The sequence below is a fragment of the Desmodus rotundus genome, chromosome 9 (genome assembly GCF_022682495.2).
Source record: "Desmodus rotundus isolate HL8 chromosome 9, HLdesRot8A.1, whole genome shotgun sequence".
Classification (NCBI taxonomy): Eukaryota; Metazoa; Chordata; class Mammalia; order Chiroptera; family Phyllostomidae; genus Desmodus; species Desmodus rotundus.
This window is the reverse complement of record NC_071395.1, coordinates 37,360,653-37,372,962: the sequence shown is the minus strand read 5'-3', so window position 1 is coordinate 37,372,962 and position 12,310 is coordinate 37,360,653. Positions and strand designations below refer to the sequence as shown.

Genomic DNA, 12,310 nt, shown 5'->3' with positions numbered 1-12,310 from the left:
ATAGGAGGTGTCAAGTCTGTAGGTGCCTCATCCCAGGCGACCACAAAGGAAAGGGGGTCAGCCTGGGGCCCAGAGATCCCAGCTATGGGGGGTTGGAGATGGGTGGGGATTCCTAGTGATACCCACATGCTTGGAGAGCTGAGCTTCTAGGACCTGGCCCCCCTTTCCCCTTCCATCCCATTGACACTGACAAATAGTAGAAGAGTGTCTGTGAGCTTCCAATAATTGTTCTCCATTCTCTGAAAGTCGTGAGGAGGCTGAGGGAATTACAGGTCTGAGGTACATTGCTCTCATCCCCTCATGGCCTCGACCTCCCCGTTTGTAAAGTGGATTTCCCAACCCATCTGGAACAGAAAGAGGGTTCTGAGGTGCGGGGGTGGGAAAGGAGGTACAGAGTAAGCTATTATTATTATTTTTTAAAGATTTATTTATTTTTAGACAGAGGGGAAGGGAGAGAGAGGGGGAGAAACATCAATGTGTGATTGTTTCTTGCGCACCCCCCATGGGGAGCCGGGTCCGCAACCCTTTGGTTCACAGGCCAGAGCTCAATCCACTGAGCTACACCAGCCAGGGCGAGAGTAAGCTATTAAATGCCTCTCCTCTGTCCTCACACACACCAGTGGGGTAGGGACATGTTTGTCCCAATTTCCAGAGTGGGAAGGGGACCTCCACAAGGAAGTGAAGGTTGGTCTGTGCCCTTGACTATGGGGCTTCACTCAGTCTTGGAGGGGAAGGCTTTGCCTTTTGTAGGAACCTATAGGCCCCAGAAATCACTCCCTTTTGTGGCCCTGGGAACCTGGGAATTTGCTCTGCCACTGGGTTATGGTTGGCCAACTTTAAGCCTTGAAGGGGGGAAGGATCTGTTGAAGGCTTTGCAGCTGGGCAGGGAGAGGCTTATGCCTCAGCACTTGGAACCAGATGCTGTCGAGGACCCCTGGCCTAGATCTGTTTGGAGGAGGAGACATGGGTGCCCAGTTGGACCCACAAGAAGCAGGTGGTCAGCAAGGGTGGAGTCTCATCTCCCTCCTTTGTCCTCCCTAGCTGCCCTCCCAGTCCTGCCCAGGCACCGAGAGTCTCACCCCACTTAGCTCCCAGCTCTGGATTTAGGTCTGAGGATGAGCCAAACCCTAGCAGGGCAAGACTGTGTGTTCAGGGGCACCTGGCCTCCCTCTCAGAGCCTCGGTGGCCTCCCCTGTGCCATGCACCATTAGCACATGTCTCCCCAAATGTTTTGAGAGTCACAAGAGGCAGTTTTTCCAGCTGGCACACAGTAAGCACTCAAAATGCACCTGCTTGGGGTAGCCCCTTGGGAAACAGTTGGGCAGGCTATTAAACACTCTTACTTAGTGACCCAGAAATTCTGCTTGCAGGTATGTAGCCAGTAAAACTGAAAGCAAAAGTCCACACAAAAACCTGTACAAGTGTGTTCACAGAGCAGGATTCACAACTGCCAAAATATAGAAAAAACCCAGGTGTCCATAGGCAGATGAACAGATAAACACATAGTCCTCCAGTCCTCCGCACACTGGAATATTACTCATCCCTGAAAAAGAGTGAGGCACTGACACTCTGATGTGGATCCCAGGCCACAGGATCCTGTGCTGTGGCAGAAATAGACAAATACACATGGACTACAGAAATCCTATGAAGAAAAAGGGACAGCATGGCCACACTCTAACAGCGTGAGAGGGACAGAGAGGTACAGAGAGAGCCCAAGAGAGAGCTGATCCTGCCTGGACAGGCTTTTATTGATTTTCTGGGGACATTACATCTGGGATGGTCCTCATTTATTATGCAAAGGTTCACTGTAGGTGATTACCTTTTACAGACAACAAAGGACAGAACACCGCTAATTACTTCCGAGAGAAGGATGTTACAGATCAAGGGGGAACGTGGTTGAACTGATTACACTCCATACTTGGGTGGTTTACAACAGACTTTAGCTACTCAAAGACACTCTGTAAACCTTTAATGGCTCAATGCAGGGTGAGGGAGTTTCAGCCAAAGCAAGTCTCATTGCAGCCTAGGTACAGTGCAGGCCTGGTACCCCAAGGGAGAACCTGTTCGTGGGGGTGGCTCCTGCACGCCCGACTCCACTCCACCTGGCGTGCAACCATGGCTGGCACCCCAACCCCACCCCAGATCCCTAGTTCTCCACTGGGCACTCTGCCTCTGCGGGGGTGGGAGACCTTCTCGGAAGCGTGGTCTCCGGGAAAAACCGCGGTGCTCTGTGGGGGAGGGAAAGCGTCCAGTTCCACAGACGGTCTCAGGGACCCTGTGAACCTATCCTGATACCTAAAGAGTGGGGCACGTTCCCCCAAGGGAGGCTTCTGGTGGGAAGTGCCTGCCTTGCACCTGCCCTGTCCCGCATCTTGGCCCGAAACGACCTAGCCGTGGCTCTGACAAAAGCCGTCTCCTGGGGACTGCCCCCGTTCTTCCATCCGTTGGCGGGGGGGGGGGGGGCCCATACAGATGTAAGAACGGGGATCTTCGCAGTGGAGTTGAAGCTGCTCGGTCAACGTTTGCCACCTCAGAGCAGAGAGGGGGAGTTTGAGCCAAAGCAAGACTCTTATCTGCCCTGGCCGAGCGCAGGCCTCAGACCCCATGAAAGAACCCGTCCTTGGGTGTGGGTCCCGCCAGACCGGACCCGCACCACCTGGCGTGGAACCGAGGCCAGCACACTGTCCCGGCCCCAGGTCCCTAGTTCTACCCTGGGCACTTTGCTTGTGTGCGGTGGGAGACGTGCTGGGAGGTGTGTTCCATGGGAAATCGCAAGGTCCTCTGTGTGGCAGGGAGAACTTCCAGTTCCACGGACACGACCCAAGGGACCTTGTGAACCTGGCCTGATATGTCCAGGGTGGGACACGTTGCCCCGAGGGAGGCTCTGGTGGGGGTGCCTGCCCTGAGCCTGCTGGGCCCCTCGTCTTGGCCCGAAGCCGGCTAGCCGTGGCTCTGACAAAAGCCATCTCCTGGGGGCCTCCCCCTGGTTCTTCCATCTGTAAGGGGGGACACCCTTACGGTGGCAGAACAGGGGGATCTTCCCAGTGGGGAGGATGGGACAGAGGGGTCTGCGGGTTTCCAGCAACTTAGCCCAGTGACTGGCACCCCGGCCCTAGGGGACCGAGCTCCATGGAGGCAGAGGGCCACTTATCGCAGGATGCTGGTGTCCTGCGGGGATCAAGGGACGGCGTGGACACTCTCTAGGCGAGAGAGGGTGCCCACGCCCTGAGAGAACCCCCGGGAGAGCCCGAGGCCTGGCAGCGGAGGCTCCCATTGCCTTCCCGGACTCCTACCGTGGGGCCTGGTCCTGCTCTCCTGGGCCCGGGTTCACTGCAGGTGAATGCGCTTTGCGGACACCAAGAACAGGAGGCCCCAATTCCTTCACAGAGAAGGGGGATCCAGCTCTGGGGGACTGAGGTCAAAGCGGTCACACTCCCTTATTGGGTGGTTTAGCACAGACTTTACAGAGTTGAAGCCGCTGGGACCCAGTCTGCCGCCTCGGGGCAGGGTGTGGGAGTTCCAGCCAAAGCCAGACTCTTAGCCGCCAGGGGGAGCACGTGCCTGACACCCCACGGGAGAACCCGTCCGTGGACGTGGGTCCCGCCCGCCCAGGAAAGCTCCACCTGGCGGGGTACCGTGGCCGGACCCCCGTGCAGGCCCCGGGTCCCTAGTTCTTCCCAGGGCACTCTGCCTTTGCAGGGTGGGAGACCTGCCTGCAACTGTGGTTCAGGAGAAAATGCGCAGTCCTCCGGGTGGCAGGGAGAGGGTCCAGTTCCATGGAAACGACCTCAGGGACCCTGTGAACCTGGCCTGATATTTCAAGGGTGGGGTACGAACTCCCAGGGAGGCTTGTGGTGGGGGGGCCTGCCTGTGCATGCGCGGCCGCGCGTCTGGGCCCGAAACTAACCAGCCGCAGCTGCGACAAAAGCCATCTCCTGGGGGATCTTCGCAGTGGTGGGGACATGACGGAGGGGTCTGCGGGTTTGCTGCCACATAGGTCACTTGCTTGCACCCCGGCCCCTTGTGTCCGAGCCCCATGGAGGCAGAGGGCCGCTTATCGCGGGATGCACGTGTCCTGCGGGGGTCAAGGGACGGCGTGGGCACTCCTCGAGCGAGAGAGGGCGCCTGGGTCCCGAGAGAGCCCCCGGGATAATCCCCAGCCCTGGCCCCCCGTGGCTCCAGTGGCCTCCCCAGGCTCCTGCCATGGGGCCTGGTCCTGCTCACCCGGGCCCAGGTTCGCCCCAGGTGAATGCCTTTTGCGGACACCAAGGGCAGGAGGCAGCCGATTTCTTTAGGGAGAAGTGGCTTTGAGCTCTGTGCGGACCGAAGTCAAAGCGGTCACACTCCTTTCTTGGGCTGTTTAGCACAGACATCCAGGTGTTCAAGACGCTCGTTCAAGGTTTGCCGCCTCACTGCTGGGTGCGAGAGTTCGAGCCCTTGGAAGTCTCATAGTAATCTATGTACAGAGCAGGCCTGTTTTAGTTTAGAGAACCTGTCAGTGGGGGTCGGTCCTGCTAGCCATATCCCACTTCTCCCTTTTCCGAGTGGGAGCCGGGCTACATTTCCACCATGTTGCACATTTCCTTATACCACATCTTGGCCGGAAGTCCCTGATTCTTCCCTTTTGCACTCTTCCTTAATGCAGGTGGGAGACATGCTTGGAAGTGTGGTCTCCAGGAAATTGTTTAGTCCTGTGGACAGTAGGGAAAGCATCCAGTTCCACGAACACTGTCTCAGTGACCCTGTGAACCTGGAATGATGACTCAGGAGTGGGGGACATTGTCTCTGGGTAGGGAGGCCTTGTCTCCTAGGAGGCTTCTGACCTGAGAGGCCCCATACCTGTCCTTGGGCATGCCCTGAAATTATCTAGCCATGTCTTTGAAGAAAGCCATCTCCTCCGATTCTGTTCTCTTTTCCCATGGGTATCAGAGTCCCCTTATGGATGGAAAGACAGAGAGATCCTCACAGTGGTGAGGACTGTAGTCGAAGATCCGTAACGTTTCCCAGAAACTAGGTGGGTGATCTGGATCCGGGCCCGCAGCATTTGTGTGCTGTGGCGGCAATAGACAAACTCACACGGACTACAGAAATCTTGTGTAGCAAAAGGGATGGCATGGCCTCTCTCTAAGTGAAAGAGGGCGCGAGAGCCACAGAGAGCCCCCTGAGAAAAGCTGACCCCTCTCCAGACAGGCTTTTATATCCTTTTTGGACACATTACATTGGGTTTGGTCCTCATTTATCACGCACTTATTCACTGTAGGTGATTACCTTTTACAGACAACCAAGGACCGAAATCTTGTACTTACTTCAAAGACAAGGATGTTACAACTCCAGGGTAAAAGTGGTCGAGCTGGTTACACTCCATACTTGGGTGGTTTTGCACAGACTTTAGGAAGTTCACGATACTCAGTAAACATTTGCTTCCTCTATCCAAGTTAAGGGAATTTTAGCGAAAGCAAGGCTCACAGCCACATAGTTACAATGCAGGCCTGATTCCCCACGGGAGACCTGTCCTGTGGGCGAGGGTCCTGCCTACTGGACCTGGCTCCCATGGCTTTTCCTGTGGTATCTTGGCTACACTTCCCCCATTTGGAACGGTTCCCTATAACACTCGATACAACATGGATGGACTTTGAAATCAAGACTCTCAGTGAGAGAAATGAGATACCCAAGGCCTCATAGTGTGTGATTCCTTTTTTTTTTAATTTTTTAAAATATATTTATTGATTATGCTATTAGTTGTCCCATTCCCCCCCCACTCCACTCCATCCTGCCCACCTCCTCCCTCCCACATTCCCCCCTATAGTTCATGTCCATGGGTCATACTTATAAGTTCTTTGGCTTCTACATTTCCTACACTATTTTTACCCTCCCCCTGTCTATTTTCCACCTACCATCTATGCTACTTATTCTCTGTACCTTCCCCCCCTCCCCCTCCCACTCCCCTATTGGCAACCCTCCATGTGATCTCCATCTCTATGGTTCTGTTCCTGTTCTAGTTGTTTGACTAGTTTGCTCTTTTTTTGTTTTAGGTGTGGTTGTTAATAACTGTGAGTTTGCTGTCATTTTTACTGTTCCTATTTTTGATCTTCTTTTTCTTAGGTAACTCCCTTTAACATTTCATATAATAAGGACTTGGTGATGATGAATTTCTTTAACTTGACCTTATCTGAGAAGCACTTTATCTGCCCTTCCATTCTAAATGATAGCTTTGCTGGATACAGTAATCTTGGATGTAGGTCCTTGTGTTTAATCTTGGGTAATGTAATGATAATGTGCCTTGGTGTGTTCCTTCTTGGGTCCAGCTTCTTTTGGACTCTCTGAGCTTCCTGGACTTCCTGGAAGTCTATTTCCTTTGCCAGATTAGGGAAGTTCTCCTTCATTATTTGTTCAAATAAGTTTTCAGTTTTTTGTTCTTCCTCTTCTCCTTCTGGCACCCCTATAATTCAGATGTTGGAACGTTTTGAGATGTCCTGGAGGTTCCTAAGCCTCTCCTCATTTTTCCAAGTTCTTGTTTCTTCATTCTTTGCTGGTTGGATGTTTCTTTCTTCCTGCTGGTCCACACCGTTGATTTGAGTCCCAGTTTCCTTTGCATCACTATTGGTTCCCTGTACATTTTCCTTTGTTTGTCTTAGCATAGGCTTCATTTTTTCATCTGGTTTTAGAATAGATTCTGTGAGCATCTTGATAACCAGTGTTTTGAACTGTTCATCCGATAGGTTGGCTATCTCTTCCTCGCTTAGTTGTATTTTTTCTGGAGCTTTGAAGTGTTCTGTCATTTGGGCCTTTTTTTTTTTTTTTTGTCTTGCGGGTCTGTTACTTTAAGGGGCGGAGCCTTAGGTGTTCACCTGGGCGGGGTAATATTCATCGCTGTGCTGTGACACTGTACGTGGGGGAGGGTCCGAGAGGGAGCAATGGCGCCCGCCTCACTCTCCTCCGGATTTCAATCTTTCACTCCGACACCCACAATCAAACTGGGCCACAATCAAACTGCGCCCACAGGAACCCCTCTGGTGCTGGTTCCCGAGTGGGTGGGCTTGTGCACACTCTAGGCCCCTGTGGGTCCCTCCAACAACCTCTCCCGTGAGGCTGGGAGTCTCTCCTGCTGCTGCCCCAACCCCCTCGGGCGTTTTCAATCAGAGGTTTGAGGCTTTATTTCCCCCGAGCTGGAGCCCTGGGTTGCGCGGTCTGCTTCGCTGCCTGTTCGCCTGGTTTATCTATTCACGAATGTGGGGCCATGGGGTGCTACCCACTGCTCAGCCTGCCCCGCTCTCTGCCACTCTGAGTCCGGCCCTCTCGGTTTATCTGTGCGAATGTGGAGCCGCAGGGTCTGCTAGTGGTCGGACTGCCTGCGCTGTTCGTCCCACACTCCGCCAGTCTCAGTCACTCGAGTCCTCTCCACCCCGGTGCCCGTCTCCGCCCCTCCTACCGGTCTGGATGAATGTTTATTTTGTATTTCCTTGGTATCGGACCCCCTTGCCGTTCGATTTTCTGTCAGTTCTGGTTGTGCGAGGAGGCGCAGTGTGTCTACCTACGCCGCCATCTTGGTTCTCTCCGTGTGATTCCTTTTATGTTAAATGTCCAGAACAGGCAAATCCACAGAGACAAGAAGTGGATTGGTGGTAGGGGAGTGACTGCTAATAGGCTTCTTTTTGGGGTGAGGCAAACATTCTAGAATTAGACTGTGGTGATGGTTGCACAACTCTGTAAATATATGCACATATATAGTGGCAAACCACAGAATTGTACACTTTCAACATGTGGACTTTATGGTATGTAATGTACATTCAATAAAGCTGTTAAAACATACACACACACACACACACAAATAGTCCTGGCCAAATAGTTCAGTTGGTTAGAGCATCGTCCTCATAAGCAAAGGTTGGGGGTTCAATCCCTGGTCAGGGCACATTTAAGAATCAACCAGTAAACACATAAGAGAACAAGAAATCAATGTTTCTAAAAAACATCAATAAAAAAATCTTAAAAATCGCCCTCTTCTCTGAGCGTGTCTTCCCATTCTAGCTGAGATGACCATCCAGCACCACCCACAGGGGAGGGGTTTTTAGAGGTCACAGGAGCGATTTTGACCCAGATCCAGCAGGGGAGATGCGTCCCTGGTCACCTCGCTGGTAATTCACGCAGCTAGCATTCACTGAACGCTCATTGTGCCAGGCCACCGTGCCTGAACAGGAACTTTGCTCCCACGACAGCCACGTGGGGTGGGTATTGTGTTCCTCTTTTGCAGAAAACCGGGCCTCTGGTGCTTTGTTACGCAAGAAGGGAAGCTGGGGCTGGACCCCACGCCCACCCCTTGAGTTCCCAGGCTTGGCGCCCCGAAGAGATCATGGTCGCGTCCTCCCTGGTCCTGTTTGGGTCTCAGCTCCTGTGGTATAGCCCCAGGTCGCTCCCGGGCGCGGCCTCTTTAAGAGAGGGCGTGATATCGCAGGAGGAGGCCGGAAGTTCGCGTCAGAACCTGGAAGGAGACGCCGCGCTCCGACCGGAAGCAGAAGTAGCTTCTCAGGCGCCTGCTGCTCAAGGGGGCGGGCCCAGCTATGGCGAGGTGGTCCCCGTCGCCACCTGGGTCGCTGAAAGGGTGAGGCGAGTTAGAAGGGACGGGGCAGGGCGGGTGTGTAGGAGTTTGCGAATGCCGAGAGGTGGACTCCTTTGTAACGCTCCTCCGTTCTCTAGCTTCCAGGGATGATGGGCTCGAAGGCCAAGAAGCGCGTGGTGCTGCCCACTCGACCGGCGCCCCCCACGATGGAGCAGATCCTCGAGGATGTATGTGGAGCGCCCGCCGAGGACCCAGTCTTCACCGCCCTGGCCCCGGAAGGTAGGGGGAGCCCAGCACCGGCAAGGGAGAGGCCGCTCCAAGACTCCAGCAGCGAGGTGTGCGAGGTTCGGGCATGGGGGCGAAGCACGCCCCAGCTGCAGCCCGTAGTAGCAGGACCGTAGAAACCGTGGATTTGGAGCAGAGGTTGTGGCACGATATTTACCTCCCTGAGCCTCCTCTTCTTACAATAAAGTGGGGCGCGTGTTCAGAGGGGCGTCTAGGACTGGGGTCTGCAGCCAAATTCTCCCCGCCTCCTGTTTTTATAAGGCCAGGAGGCGAAGAATGCAGTATACGTTTTTTAATTCTTAGGGTGAGGGAAGACCATTTCTCGACAAGTGGAGATGTTATGAAATTAAGGTTTGTGTTGGTAAATTGTTGATGCACAGCCATGCCTGGTCGAGGATGTGTGGGCCTAGCTGCTTTCAGGACATAATGGCAGAGCCGAGTAGTCGGGACAGACTGACTCGCGGGCTCTGCAAAGCCAAAACTGTGTATTGTCTGGCCTTTTGTGGGAAAAGTTAGTCAGTCCCTCGTGGAGATGGTAGCTGGTCAGTGACTGAGGACTTTGGCCTACAGCCGTTGGGTGAATTTTGTGCTCCGGGTGGTGAGGTTTGCTTTTGCTTACTCATGAAACAAACCTTCGTGGAGAACCTGTTATGTGCCAGGCTCCATTGGAAGCCCTGGGGTGAAAAGGTGAACAGAGGAGATAACAGCTCTGCCCTCGGGCCTTAGGGGCCAGAGATAGTAAACTGGAGTCTTGTGGATAATATGGGAAATATTCTTTAAAATTAAGTAATAGTAAGCAGATTCAGTTCTTTGCTCCATGAAACCACATTTCAAGTGCTCAGGCGGCACTTGTGGCTGCTGCTGTATTGGACAGTTGAGGCGGAGTTCTCTTCCATCACCGGAAATGCTCTGTCGGATGGGCAGCCTTAGGAACCTAAATTTTACTTAGCCCCAGCCTGGGTCATCTGACGCTTCTGGAGCCCTAGCTGAAGAATCATGGGCAGGTCTGCCACCATATGGAGGATGGGGAAACTGAGGCACAGGCAGAGGTAGGGCCGCTCAAAGGAGAGGTGCTGTCCCTGCTGGCCCGTGTTCTGATCTGGGACCACACTTAGTCTCCATGTGTGCTGTCTGGTTTATCTGCCACTTTATTACGGAAACAGATGGGGGGGGAAAGTGATTGATAAGCACCAGAGTTTCCAGGGCCTGTGCCGGGTGTTTGTCCTGCAGGGGTGTGGCAGCAGGCAGTTGCCAAGCAGGGCAGGCCATATTGTTCCCATTCACACAGGACCAGGTAGAGCAGAGAGCACCTGGACATGTCTTTAGGTGACTCTGAAGCTGTGCTTTTTCTGTCCTGCCCCCCACCCCACCACTTCCTTTGGCTGGGCACGCTGCTGTTAGGAAGTGGGGTCACCTAGAGACATGTTTCCCCACCCTCCTGCATTTGTGGCCTCCTGACTACCAGTATTGGGGTTTTGTGAGGTTTCAGGGCCATAGGATAGTTTTTCAGGGAGCAGGAGGTTGTATTCTAGGCTTTGAGAATAGGCATGAGTGCCAGTCTGCTCAGTGGTTCTATTGTGGGGTCAGTGCCTTTTACAGGAGTGGTGTCCAACCCTGGGCAGGGCCTCTTTTGTGACCCATCCTCTCTGGTCACATGCTTTGCTGGGGAGGTAAATTGAGCCTTCTCTCTGCCCCTTTCCTGACCAGTGGGCTATGTTCTGTCCCCAGACTCCTCAGACCCCTTCTGGAGTGCTGAGAACCCTGAGGCCCAGCGGGAGCAGCTCTACCAGCAGAGCCAGGCCTTTGTGGCCACCAATCAGCGGCTGAGGCAGGCAAGTGAGGAGCTAAGACAGAGGTGTGATGACCTTCGGCAGGCCAGCCAGGAACTGGAACAGGATGTCATCCAGGTGAAGAAAGTGGCACTGTCAGGGGCCTCGGCCACCTCCTTGGGCTGACCTGGCCCTCGGACTCACCTGACCACACAGCTCCCAGACAGTGCACCCCACAGCCTCCTGGAACTTTTGGTCCTGGCCTGGCACACCTCGGACATGGGCCCCTGGGTCCCAGAAGCAGATTCTGGGCTCTCTGTTTTGTGGACAAGCCCCACCCCAGGACCCAGAGACCCCAGGGATCAGAGCCTGCCCTTTGTGTGGTTGCAGCAGGGCAGTGTGGAATGAGGGGGTGCACCTGCCTTACCCGGGAACGGGCCCCTTGCCAAGGGTCAGGACAGGCTTTGTGAATGCCGTTCACCCTCAGGCTTTTCTTCTGGGCCTCATTGCTAGCAGCCTGGACTTGGTGTGGGGCATCAGAACCCACCCTCCCCTCTCTTCCTTTGGTGACCCTGCTTCACTGATCACCCATTAGACTGAGCTTGTTTCTGTGTGAACTTCTGTGGGGCCCTCAGAGGTTCCAGAAGAGGATGGGGGTTCTGTCCCTTCCTTTGCCCGTGGTGGCCTTGGCTATGTAGGAGCAATTGCCCAGCAGGGCCCAGATCTGAGAGGGGCCTCCAGGAGGCCCAAGCACTCAGATCTAAGGTGTGGGCTCTCCCCCAGGGCAGCACTTGTCTGTCTGGTTCATGGTTGGGATGCAGGACCAACCTACAGTGGGATCCATCAGACAGGGGTGCTGTCCTGGGCTCCCAAGATAGAAGCTGTTCAGTTACTTGCCTGAAGCCCTCATCTGGCCACCTCCATCCTGGCAATCCAGGCCTGTCATGGGTGTCCCCACCAAGTCCCTCAGATGAAATCCCCCTGCCATCAGCCATCTGGCAGTGTCTCTGTGAGCTCCTCCTTTCCAGGGTTCCCCTGGAACTTAGGGAAGCACCTGGACCCAACAGGGCAAGTCCTTGACATGGGTGACCCAGCATCCCCAATATTTTTCGTTCCTTTGAAAAAAGGGTGCCTGCTTAAGGCTGAGAGAACCCTGAAAACTGAAAATGCTGGTTTGGCTCCAGTTAGGGCAGTGGACACGGAGGCTACATTGTCCAGGGCCCCCTAGCCCATCTGCTAATATCTTGAAGGTGCCCCGCTGCCCTGAACTGGCAGGTCACCCCTCCCTGCATATCCCTGGCCTTCAGGTGGAGCTACTTGAATCTGATTCTGGGGGCTCCTGAGCATGCGTCCTCCTCCCCAGTATCAGGAGGAGACACTTCAGCTACCTTCCCCTGCACATCCACCTGTTCTGAGTGTTCTCCATGCACAAATCCCGCAGCCCAGTCTGTCTCTAGCACATCGACCCAGGGCGGGCCATCTGATGGAAAACCCACAAAGCACTCCGGTTCTACCCTGTCCTCCCCCATTTGGAAGCGGGGCCATGTAGAGCAAGATTCAACAGCTCCATTTATTAAAGGTGCACATAAGATGCCTGGTTCTGTGCCTTCTTTCCACCAGACAATGGCTTTAGGTTGAATGGGGGAACAGGGCTATATTTATTTACACATGTCTGTAACACTCCAGGGAATAGACTCAAGGG

General features: G+C 54.1%; 1 protein-coding gene across 1 annotated transcript; it reads left to right on the top strand.

The window, feature by feature from the left end:
• The first annotated feature begins 8,358 nt into the window (after positions 1-8,358).
• On the top strand, positions 8,359-12,199 carry C9H19orf25 (chromosome 9 C19orf25 homolog). The gene is made up of 3 exons (XM_024569186.4): positions 8,359-8,596; positions 8,692-8,833; positions 10,568-12,199. The coding sequence occupies exons 2-3, from the start codon at positions 8,701-8,703 to the stop codon at positions 10,792-10,794; spliced, it is 360 nt and encodes a 119-aa protein (XP_024424954.3). The 5' UTR covers positions 8,359-8,596; positions 8,692-8,700; the 3' UTR covers positions 10,795-12,199.
• The last annotated feature ends 111 nt before the right edge of the window (positions 12,200-12,310 follow it).